The 11,179-nt window shown below is 41.4% G+C and overlaps 1 protein-coding gene, 1 long non-coding RNA gene and 2 other non-coding genes across 12 annotated transcripts; all 4 read left to right on the top strand.

Moving 5' to 3' along the window:
• Window positions 1–1,991: 1,991 nt before the first annotated feature.
• Window positions 1,992–4,823, top strand: LOC111655028 (uncharacterized). Of its 7 annotated transcripts, none has more exons than XR_015437245.1 (6): window positions 1,992–2,041; window positions 2,281–2,319; window positions 3,108–3,201; window positions 3,651–3,800; window positions 3,938–4,133; window positions 4,395–4,823. It is a non-coding gene; the product is annotated as an uncharacterized LOC111655028 (long non-coding RNA). The 7 variants fall into 7 exon arrangements; XR_015437244.1 differs by having other exon boundaries at window positions 3,590–3,800; window positions 3,965–4,133; XR_002760776.2 differs by having other exon boundaries at window positions 3,590–3,800.
• On the top strand, window positions 2,467–2,600 carry LOC111655041 (small nucleolar RNA SNORA9). The gene has a single exon (XR_002760778.1). It is a non-coding gene; the product is annotated as a small nucleolar RNA SNORA9 (small nucleolar RNA).
• LOC111655040 (small nucleolar RNA SNORA9) lies at window positions 3,684–3,817 on the top strand. Its single transcript, XR_002760777.1, has one exon. It is a non-coding gene; the product is annotated as a small nucleolar RNA SNORA9 (small nucleolar RNA).
• A 1,118-nt stretch (window positions 4,824–5,941) lies between the features above and the next one.
• Window positions 5,942–9,483, top strand: rbm43 (RNA binding motif protein 43). Of its 3 annotated transcripts, none has more exons than XM_087174002.1 (3): window positions 5,942–6,088; window positions 6,420–6,508; window positions 7,099–9,483. In XM_087174002.1, the coding sequence occupies exon 3, from the start codon at window positions 7,099–7,101 to the stop codon at window positions 8,236–8,238; it is 1,140 nt and encodes a 379-aa protein (XP_087030128.1). In that variant the 5' UTR covers window positions 5,942–6,088; window positions 6,420–6,508; the 3' UTR covers window positions 8,239–9,483. The 3 variants fall into 3 exon arrangements, with proteins under 3 accessions (XP_087030128.1, XP_023262049.1, XP_087030129.1); XM_087174003.1 differs by having other exon boundaries at window positions 5,961–6,000; XM_023406281.2 differs by having other exon boundaries at window positions 5,942–6,508.
• The last annotated feature ends 1,696 nt before the right edge of the window (window positions 9,484–11,179 follow it).

Genomic DNA, 11,179 nt, shown 5'->3' with positions numbered 1-11,179 from the left:
CCGCTCCAAACATCGTCTCCGCCCTCTGATGTGTTTACAGGTGATGACCAGCAGCTGAGAGAGGTTCACGTAACAACGCCACAATAAGAGCCTTTCCTGTCACTGAGGTCGTGTAATAAACAACATACATGCAGTTTATCACAAGAGGGTTTCTGCTTCAAACTGAGACTTAAGTCAGAGTTATGTAAGTGGCATTACAGGGTCGGCATGTGAATAATGCCTTTGTGTGTGTGTGTGTGTGTGTGTGTGTGTGTGTATCCTCCTGTCAGATGACCACCATCACTGAGCTGTATGATGCCCCTGATGTAGTTAATGATTCATGGAGCTCTAACAATTATTTTCAGTATGAATTAATCATTAAATTTAAATTTAAATTTTTAAATTTGTTGAGTTTCCAAACCCCAAAGTGAATCTTCAGTTTGATTTTCAACCAACAAAACCCAGAGATATTGAATTTACAAGAATATAAGAGAAAGAAGCAGAACATCCTCACACGTGAAAAGCTTCAGCTGCACATTTCTGTTTCATAAATGATCGATTATCAAACATACTTAAAATGTGTTTGTTTATTTCACTAAAACCTTGGTTAGTTTGGGTTTGGATCAGTTCAGGAAGCAGCTTTGTTTTGGACCGTTCTCTTTAACAATATAAATATATTGATGCTTTTCCTGCTCTGCCTTGGTTTTAACTTGCCTGACTGTAACGTCAGCTGGCAGGGCCCCTTCTGTGTGTGCGACGGGCACGTGGAGCCTCAGTCCAGGCCGATCTGGACGCAGCATCGGTGACTGAAACCAGGGGAGCGGAGGTGCAGCTGAGGCTCCAGCTGGTTCCCAGCCTCTCTTATGAAACCACGCAGTGATCTGAGGCTTTGTGAAGGCTGCAGTTTGAGGATCATCGAGGTTTGATTCAGACTTTGGAGCTTAATGAGCATGTAATCCGCCTCACCTGATCCCTGCTCGCCAGAATGAGGTGAAATTCTTCAGTCCTCGTGGTCGAGAGGAAAGCGGCGTGGAGCCAGAACGGCATCGTGATCCTCTCTTGCATCAGTTTCAGCTTTCTCTGGCTTTGTCACTTATTATTTTTATAACATTGAGATGCAGTTAAATCCAGAAGTTTCAGTGCATCAATAAAGTTTGACTGTTTCTTCTTATAGAGGAGGAATCATGGAAAACAGGAGTTTAGACTCTGAGTGAGTTTTACAGTTCAGAATGTCAAAGTGCTGTTATAGCGTCAAGTTTGTAACTCAAACTGTATCTGCTGATGAAATGTGATATGATTGAAAGGTCCAGAACTGCTACTCAATGGACCAGGTGTTGAGATTGTTTAGTCAGCTGCTGTTTCCAAAGCGAAGGAGGAGCTCTGAACGTCAGGGTTCAGCAACATGGACGAGACGTCCTTAAAGTCTTTAGAAAAATGTGAATTTTAACATCTATAATCTATAATCACAAGACAACCGGGAAAACTTAATCTGCTGATGAAGACCATGTGCTATGATCAAAAGCTCCACAGTGATCACATGGACCTTGTGGTGAGATGGTTCTGACATAATTAAGACGGTTCTTCTTTCTGTTTTATCATTTGAAGAAGCCACTAAGCTGCTTGACGTCACACTGGGAAACGTATTTACAGTAGTTTTCAGATTACAGTGTGTTTCATCAGAGTCTGGTCTGAAACCAATAAACTTTGGTGAAACAGAAAAACCTCTGGTGGTAAAATGTCACCTACGATCTTAATTGAAATACAGAAGTCACATTAATTTGTCACAAAATAAGAAAATATCTCCCTATTTAAAGACATAATCAATATATTACATCATCAGTAATATATTGATGATATTGTATGTTACCTGCCCGGAACCAAACAGCCGACAAATAAAGTATTTATCAAATTTATCTGAAGAGAGGACGCTAATTTCCGCTCTAACATTTGGCAGCCATTTTTGATATGTTACCGCCCCCTGCTGGGCGTCCCCGTACGTATCCTTGACCTACGTCACATCCGGGCGGAAGTTTCAGTTGAACACAGCGAGGAAACTGCGGAGGTGAGTGAACTGAATCTGCCTCCATCTGCCTCTAATTATAAAATATACCAAGTTTCTGACTCAGTGAAAAGTTTTAGAGCTAAAGTATTAAAATGAAATGGTGTCTTTTGTTGAGACCTTCAACCGTTTTAAACGGGTTTAAACGGGTTGAATGTGGGAACAGGACTTCTGCTGCCTGTGTCTTAAACGTGGCGGGTTTTTAAAAATCAGTTATTAATTATTTTCCGTGTTGTTTACAGACTGGAGACGTTTCTGTGCCACAGACTAAACATGCCGAGGTATGTTTGGCTTTATCACTTTAACAGCAGCAGGTTTTTATTTCCAGCTCATGTGAATGTGTTAGACAGGATGGAGTTGCTAACATGCTAACAAGCTAACAAGCTCTTTACAAACATCATGGCGGTTTCCATGTGTTAGTGAGAGCTGTGCAGACCTTCCAGCGAGGCCGGGCCTGATGTGGCCCTGTCCTTTCCTGTAGTGTCTGCTAGAGAGACCTGGGGCTGTTTGAGGCCCTGCTGTGGCTCTTCATGGCAGGGTTATAGGTAAACCTCACACAAACTGGTTATTATGTACAGTAAATAAATTATTATTATCACTACATCTGTGCCATGAAAGGATGAGTCTGCAGGTTTTCACTGCCACCAATGATTATATCAGCTGATGCACTGCTTAGACATCAATTATTATTTTCGTATTGATAGATCACTGTCTGCTTTATGTTTGAAAATAAATCTGTTAAGTTTTCTAAATTAATTAATGAAGGGAAAGTTGCACCGGAAGTATCATGATCAGCATTGTCTGGTAGAACTCTATATAATGCAAAGTCTATATTATTGTATATTGTCACACACTTTACTCACATTTATATAGTAATAGATCATAGTAATAGGAGTTTATTCAAGGAAAGATATCACCAGTGTTTATAATTAGATGAACTTCTTTTATTCTGCAGTATTAGAGAGTAACTATACAGCTCATCCCTTCATGCCACATAAAGCATGAAGAGACCTTCACTTACATCTTATAACAATATCAATACTTAGCAAAGTAAACTGCTGTTTTACAGGACTGCTGAGATGAGTCCAGGCCCGGCTGTACTCTCAGCTCCTGACTGACACCTGATCCTCCTGTAGGAGTCTGACAAAACACTGAAGATACAGGTTTGTATTTTTTTTTTTAAGATAAAATTTTATTTGAAAGATTCTTGTCAGTTGAAAGTAGTTGGTTTGCATGTCTCATTTAATCTACATTGTCTTGTTCCTCCTTTATTTTAATCTTAATATTCATTGTTATCATATTGGTTTTGTCATAGTCCAGAAGAATTTAAATTCCACTCACAGTGCAAGCCTGGAAACTTTATCTGTTGATATTAAACAGCAAACAGGGAAAATGCAGGTTTTCAAGTCTGACTCTACCAACATAATATAAAAGTTTAACAGATTAATGTAATTCTGAAATTAATGATACAGCTAACCCAAATATTTTTTTTATCCTACAGCCTCACCAGAATTAAGATTCACTTCATTTTCTCTAAATATTTCTCATTAGGCTGTGGCGCCGTGTGATGGGCATTTATGACTGAGACAGAAATCATAATTGGTTGCCACAGGTCTTGCTGTATGTGCGTGAACCTGTAGGTGTGGTGCAGACCTTCCAGCGAGGCCGGGCCTGATGTGGCCCTGTCCTTTCCTGTAGTGTCTGCTAGAGAGACCTGGGGCTGTTTGAGGCCCTGCTGTGGCTCTTCATGGCAGGGTTATAGGTAAACCTCAGACAAACTGTCAGCTGGTTATTATGATATTATACCTGTTCATCATTGAAGGTGACTATAATATATTATTAGTAAAAGCTGGTGCAGAGAACGTTCTGTGTTTGAATCTTTCTCTAAACTGTTCATAGGTGTGAACAGTTCTGTCTCTGTTTCAGTGATGGACTGGAGACCTGAACAAGGTGACCCCACCATGTCACCCACCATGTCACCCCCCAACCCCGCGAAGGATAAGTGGGTGTAACGGATGGATGGGAGGCGGCTTCCAGACCCCTGCGGAGGAGGAGGAGCTGGGAGTCAGCTGACATCGACATGGAGGGATCACAGGTCTGTAACTACATTTTAAACAGCGATCTGTTTGAAAGTACATTAACGTACTGTTGTCAGTAATCAGTTATCCACAGTCACTTGCATCGTCAGATCACCACAGCAATGGAAGTGGTGTTGATAGTTTTAACATGTAAAGTTATTATGGTTGTACAAGGTCAAACTCCTCACCGGAGCTCAACATGGGACAAAGCTGATGGTTGTAGATTTAAAAACCAAAATGACTGTATTAACAAACTGATTTCTTTTTTTCTTTTACAGGAAATAGAAGCACAGAAGAAGAAATGTGTTGAATGGTCCCGACCTAAACCAAAGCCCCAGGCCGCTGAAGTTCATCCTGGTCTCACTCACATGAGTCACTGCGCATCAGTAATTTATCTATAGAAGAAGAAACCTGCAGCTTGTGAAGTGGGTGCATTAGTTTTTCTGACAATAAAAATAATAAAACTTTTACTAACCCCTACTGGGGAATAGTAGGAACAACATCTGCAGATTTCTCACATCATCCCTTTGCAATCCTTGAGTTACTGAAACGTTTCTCACCCTGCAGTAATTAGTTGTTGTAGCCATGTTTTTCTAGACAAAAAACCAAGGTGACCAGCTGTGGCCCTCTGCATCATGTCCCTTATACTTTCATTATTAGTCTTTGTAAATATATGAAACACTGTTGAAATAAACTTGATCTGAACACATTTACTGTGGTTGTAACTTGTTTGTTATAGAAACTGTCAGCACAGTGTTGTTACAGGATTTTCATAGAATAACAAATATAATGAGACCACAGCTGGTTTCATTCATCGTGTCTTTGTGCAGCAGGTTTCGTCTCGACTTGATTTAAATTAAAATCCTGAAATTCAAAAAGGTTTGTAAATCAAAACGGCAAACTTTTCATCCTGATCAGACCTTCAGTGCTTCAGTAGGAGTTTTTAGATGTGCAGTAATCTCCAAAATAAAACTTCCTGCTTCCGTGTCAAACAGTTTCAACAGACTCATCATGTCTGAAACATTACAATGAAAAACATGTTTGACAAGAATAATTTACTGTAATGTTTGTTTATATGAGCACATGGAGTCTGAAAATGAACTGAGATCTTTCGTACAGTTTGAAATACTGATTTATTAGCGCTTTAAGCTGAAACACATTGTTTAATACTGTTAAAGATCCGCGTGAGGGCGATATTGTACCAAATAAATAGTCCAGCAAATTTAAAATGATCTCAAATCCGGGTCTTACTCCTGTCACGGTGTGGATTATAGATCTACAGTTTGAGTCATTCTCCTTTTATCTAATGGCAATAAAACAAGATTTCCTCGGGCTGGGTTTACAGTGATCCAACAGACATCTACCTCGTATGTGAAACACCTGGCGTCTAATTAAGGAGAAATACGTGTTTTTAATCAGTGACCGACCTTTAACAGGGTTGAGCCTCAGTAATTAAACATAGTTAAACTGACTGTCGGTCCCAGTGAACGTTATTATCTTTGCTAAGGTAGAATAAAGATAAATGAGGTGATAAACTCTTAATTATGAATATATGAGTATTTTAAGGCACGACTTTTTTTTGCCCCTTATAGTGAGTTATTTTATCTTCTTTAATATTTATTTGAAATGTTTAATGGAGTTTACATTGATACAGTTAAAGTGTTTTGCAGATTGATAAACAAACAAAATAACAACAACAATATTATTAATTAGTTTCAACGGCGGGAAATATGTACATTTTCTTACTGAGGAAAAAGGTCGAGAAGTACTTTATTTTATTTTATTGTGAAAGGAATTGTTCCCTGGACCGGACGTGACGTCATGAGTTTCGGTTTGTCGGACGCTGCAGTACCCGCCGCGGAGGTCCAGTGAAGAGAAGAAGAAGTAAGTGTCTGACCTCTGGGCCTCAGTGGAAACATGAAGCAGTGAAGCAGAGGTCGATTCACTCATTCACTCGCTGCTGCTTCTAAAAGTTAGTTGTTAGTTTCTGATCAGAAAACTCGTTTTTACTTGTTAATTTCTGCTGCTTTAATCTGGAGTCACTGTTTCAACGGACCGTTGTTTTCATTAAGATAAACCTGCGAACAACAGACTCGTTCTTCCTGAAGCTTTACTTTCACTTTCGACGAAACGTTCATTAGAAAAATGATCCTTGCAAAAAAGAAAAAAATAAGACTTGCCTCTCGGGCCTCTGTAATATTCAGACAAGAGATTAACTAATAACAACCAGCAGATAATATGATGATGAGACATGATAAACTAACCCTGTAACAAGTGATGCTAATGAAGTGATGACATCATAGATCATATCTGAGCTGGAGAGACTTCACAGACCGACTCCAGGCTGCTCAGTTACAGACTGATCCACCAGCAGGAACGTCTCTGTGGCCAGGTGAGTCTCTCAGATCACCTGTTGTACAGAGACTGAAAAACACATCAGGGAGTCAAACTGAGGGACATGTGTCCTTTGTTATAATGAACACAGTCACCATAGTTTCCTCTCACTATGCCACAAAATGTGTTTTATTCCGCAGCTGGAAATAGTCGCAAACTATTACACTGTTAAGAAGCACAGCACCCAGCTGTTTTAGCAAAGAAATCTAATTATATCCTTCAATCTTAAGATCTTTGTTTTCAGTAGGAAAAGGTGATGGTCAAGCTTCAAAGACCAAAGGTTGAATAATACTGTAAAGAAGAATTCAAAAATATTGGTAAAATAAATTGTAACAGTAAAGATTTGTCTTTTTTTGGTTTGACATTATTAGATTACTTTTGTATTGGTGAGAAGTGGAAAATACACATTCAGTATTATATGATCATTATTATTATTATTGGCCTATTACTGAGGCCAGTCGATCACTGACTCAATCAGCCAGCAGGACACATCATGTGTCTGTTTCCACAGGTGCAGCTGGAGTCATGTGACGGATCAGATGATTAGTTTTTGTCTGAGTGTCATTACGTCTTCTCTCCTCTCCTCAGATGGATTTCCTGGTGACGGCCACGGTCCACCTGAATGCTTTCCCAGATGAGTCAGAGGTGAGAGAAATCCTCAGGTCACATGACTTTGTGACGACAGACCTGAGCAGAGATCAGCTGCGAGTCGAAGGTTCGTTTTTGAGGCTCAAAGCTGTGAAGGTTCGTTTGGAGCGAAGTCTTAATTCCTCCTCAGCTGTTTCCAGACACTACAGCAGCAGCTCAGTGTCCGGAGCCCCCCCCCCCCTCACCCGTCACCTCCATGATCCCGCCTCTCCAGAGTCCAGAGCTCCTTCTTCAGGATCAGACCAGCGGCCTTCAGTCAGACGTGGAACAGAGTCCTTTGTGGTTGATGCAGATGTGTTCAGGTACGCATCGCAGCTCAGGAGGAAAGACATTGACATCATCCTGGAGAACCATAACGTCACAGTAGAAGTGATTGAAGTTGGTGATAGTAACAACATCTCTCTACTGGGGAGGAGTACAAAGACAGCCGCCAGTAAACTCCAGAGCCTGTTGAACGATCTCAGCCAATCACTGCGCACCCAGGAAGTTCCTCTGCAGGACATGGATCCTGGAGCAAAAGCTCTGTTAGAGAGAATCCACAAAAACAAACACATTCACAACTCAGTGCTTGTGTGTGAGACGGACCACGGACTTCACCTCATTGGGCCGTCTGCAAAGAGCTACCAGTTAAAGCAGGAGCTGCTGGGGAGGCCGGTCGACCAATCAGGACGCACAGGGAGGACGTTCCAGAAGAACCCCGGGAGGAGGAGCCACTCCCTGCCGCCGACCAACCGGAAGATCACAGAGAGAGACGGTGGTGACGTCACTAATCCACCTGCTGCCGGAGCTGTAGGGTACACCCCCCCGAAGCCTGGTGGAGCTACGTGTTACTCCCCCTCAAAATACCAGGATGATAAACAGGAAGCTGCTGAGCGTGGAGCTGGAGCTCGTCCTGGTCAAAGTCCGTCTTTAAGGGGAAGAAGTCGCTCCGAGACCCGTCAGAACACCTGGGCAGGAAAGGTGAACGGCTTCACACAAGAGACGGAAAACAAAGGCAAAGCCTCTAAATCACTAAAAAAGACCTTATTAAACTTTAATACAAAAGATATAAAACAAAGGATGAAAAACTGGAGAAAATGAAGAATGAGCAGTGAATCCTTCATGGCAGCAGACGGAGACTTTGACCATGTTTACCTGTTACTTTCTTATTGAGCAGCTTGATGTGTTTGACCTGCAGGTACATGGTGTTGTAGGACAGAGTCTGACTGATGCTGGATTTATTAAGCTCAATATCAAAAACATTATTAGAGCATTAAACTTTGACCTTTGATCACATTATGGATCAGATGTCATTTTCCTCTGTTCATCTCTCTCTTTGTTGTCAGTTGATTCGAGTGTGTTGGTCTGTGATGACGACCTCCACCTCAAATACATATTTGACATTTCAGCAGTAAAAGTTTTTCATTGTGTGTTTGAGAAGCTTCTCCTTCGTTCAAACAGCTGTTTGTTGTTGGAGTGTAAACCTGACCTGGTCTGTCACCTGGTCTGTCACCTGGTCTGTCACCTGGTCTGTCACCTGGTCTGTCACCTGGTCTGTCACCTGGTCTGTCAGCGCCATGACACTGAAGTCTCCGTTATTAGTCTCTGTGAAACTGGAACATTCATGAAACACCTTCACACAGCTGTGTTTCATTGTTATTATTAGTTAGTCACTTAGTCACTTAGTTAGTCATTCAGTTAGTTAGTCAGTTAGTTAGTCAGTTAGTTAGTCAGTTAGTTAGTCAGTCAGTTAGTTAGTCAGTTAGTTAGTCAGTGAGTCAGTTAGTCAGTCAGTCAGTCAGTCAGTCAGTCAGTCGGTCAGTTAGTCAGTCGGTCAGTCAGTCAGTCAGTCAGTTAGTCAGTCAGTTAGTTAGTCAGTTAGTTAGTCAGTTAGTTAGTCAGTTAGTTAGTCAGTCAGTTAGTTAGTCAGTTAGTTAGTCAGTGAGTCAGTTAGTTAGTCAGTTAGTTAGTCAGTCAGTCAGTCGGTCAGTTAGTCAGTCAGTCAGTCAGTCAGTCAGTCAGTCAGTCAGTCGGTCAGTTAGTCAGTCAGTCAGTCAGTCGGTCAGTTAGTCAGTCAGTCAGTCAGTCAGTCAGTCGGTCAGTTAGTCAGTCAGTCAGTCAGTCAGTCAGTTAGTCAGTCAGTCAGTCAGTCAGTCGGTCAGTTAGTCAGTCAGTCAGTCAGTCAGTCAGTTAGTCAGTCAGTCAGTCAGTCAGTCAGTCAGTTAATTAGTCATCATCTGTTCACTGAATGAAGAGAATGGGGGGAAAAGAGTCAGTTCTGAATAATTTACACAAATGATCCTGAAAACAACAACAATAACAATAAATGATCGTGTGTGAGTAAAACGCTGTGACCGTTAATTAAATATGATAATGAGATGTTTAATGTTTCATCTCCAGGTGTTTGTGCTCTAACATGATTACACTGTTGTCAGTGAGAACTTCTGTTAATGTAACGACTGACTGACTGTTACACCTGACTGACTGACTGACTGACTAACTGTAACACTTGACTGACTGACTGACTGACTGACTGACTGACTGACTGACTGACTGCCTGACTGAGTGTAACACCTGACTGACTGACTGACTGACTGACTGACTGACTGAGTGTAACACCTGACTGACTGACTGACTGACTGACTGACTGAGTGTTACACCTGACTGACTGACTGACTGACTGACTGACTGACTGACTGTTAAACCTGACTGTTAAACCTGATATGTAACACCTGAATGTAACACCTGACTGACTGACTGACTGACTGACTGACTGACTGACTGACTGAGTGTTACACCTGACTGACTGACTGACTGACTGACTGACTGACTGTTAAACCTGACTGACTGTAACACCTGAATGTAACACCTAGATGGAGACAGACACAGAGAGAGGAGGTGTGTGAACAGGAAGTGACAGTGACATCAGACCTGATGATGACAGGAAGTGATGGCGGCTGATCTGACGGGCAGCTGCAGTAGCAGCTGGGTGTTTGACTGTAGATGAGGAGGTAGGTGTTCATGCAGTCTGATGTAAAGTCCCTTTACTCATCGTTTTCCAGTCAGTTCTTGTCTAATGAAAGAAAGAAAACAGCTGATGACTGATGACTCACAGGTTTCCCCTTTGACACTCACTTTGTTTTTGTCTGTTTCTCCTCAAAGCTTCACATTAAATCTAATGGACAGACAGAGACAACTGACTGAAATGTGTGTTGACTTGAAATCGTAGTTTAACAAAACAAAGCTAACTAAATGTACCAGCGGAGCTTTCACCTTTGTCATATGGACTTCAGAGATCACATGTCAGGGGCAGAGATCACAACACTTTGTCAGTTAAAAGCAAAATGATCTTCCTGATGAGACTCCAGTAAGAAAACATGTTGTAATTAGTGTGAAGTAATCCTTTAAATTTGGAGAGAAATCAGTGACAGTGAGGGTTTCTTCCTGAAAGCTACTTCCTGTATTTAAATAAACCTTTTTAAGTTGCTCATCCTCAGATTCTATTCATGGAAGAGATGATACAGATGTGGACGGAAGAGAACAACCATGTGAGTCATGTGTTTGCTGAGACATGCTGGACAGCTGCCAGCAGCTGGTGATGAAGGACAGACGGTCGAGCTCGTCAGTTCATGCTTCTTGTCTTTAGTAGAGAAATCTACAGACGTACAGCCAGAAAAGGTTTAAGTGTCTGGAGCTGAGACTCTACGGGTTCATCCGTGATAGTAAAGGCTTTTATCATCTTCATGTTTTCTCAACAATGTGACAGATTAGGCAAATTAGAAAGAGATTAGTCAAATGAGGAGGATGTGACAGAAAATGGTTAAATGTTCTGCATTATGAGCAACACAGGAAACTTGGGGAAAGTTGATTTTGTTCTTTGTTATTCTGAGTTTTTGGTTTCTCTTTCTCCTTTGAGCCAATTATGAAAACTATTGGAAACCAGATTCAGTGGGTGGGGTTGCAAATGAGCAAAAACTTAGATACCATTGGAGTCATGCCACGTTTATGTCGAATTGTATAGAACATAATGAGCTGCTGAGTT

Source organism: Seriola lalandi, unplaced genomic scaffold (genome assembly GCF_002814215.2).
Source record: "Seriola lalandi dorsalis isolate HSWRI2012SDOR001 ecotype SW California unplaced genomic scaffold, Sedor1 jcf7180002054298, whole genome shotgun sequence".
Taxonomy (NCBI): Eukaryota; Metazoa; Chordata; class Actinopteri; order Carangiformes; family Carangidae; genus Seriola; species Seriola lalandi.
The sequence above is the reverse complement of the archived record's forward strand: the minus strand, read 5'-3'. Positions and strand labels throughout refer to the sequence as shown.

Coding starts and splice junctions, on each gene's coding strand:
- rbm43 (XM_087174002.1), top strand. CDS start 7,099: ATGGATTTCCTGGTGACGGCCACGGTCCACCTGAATGCTTTCCCAGAT.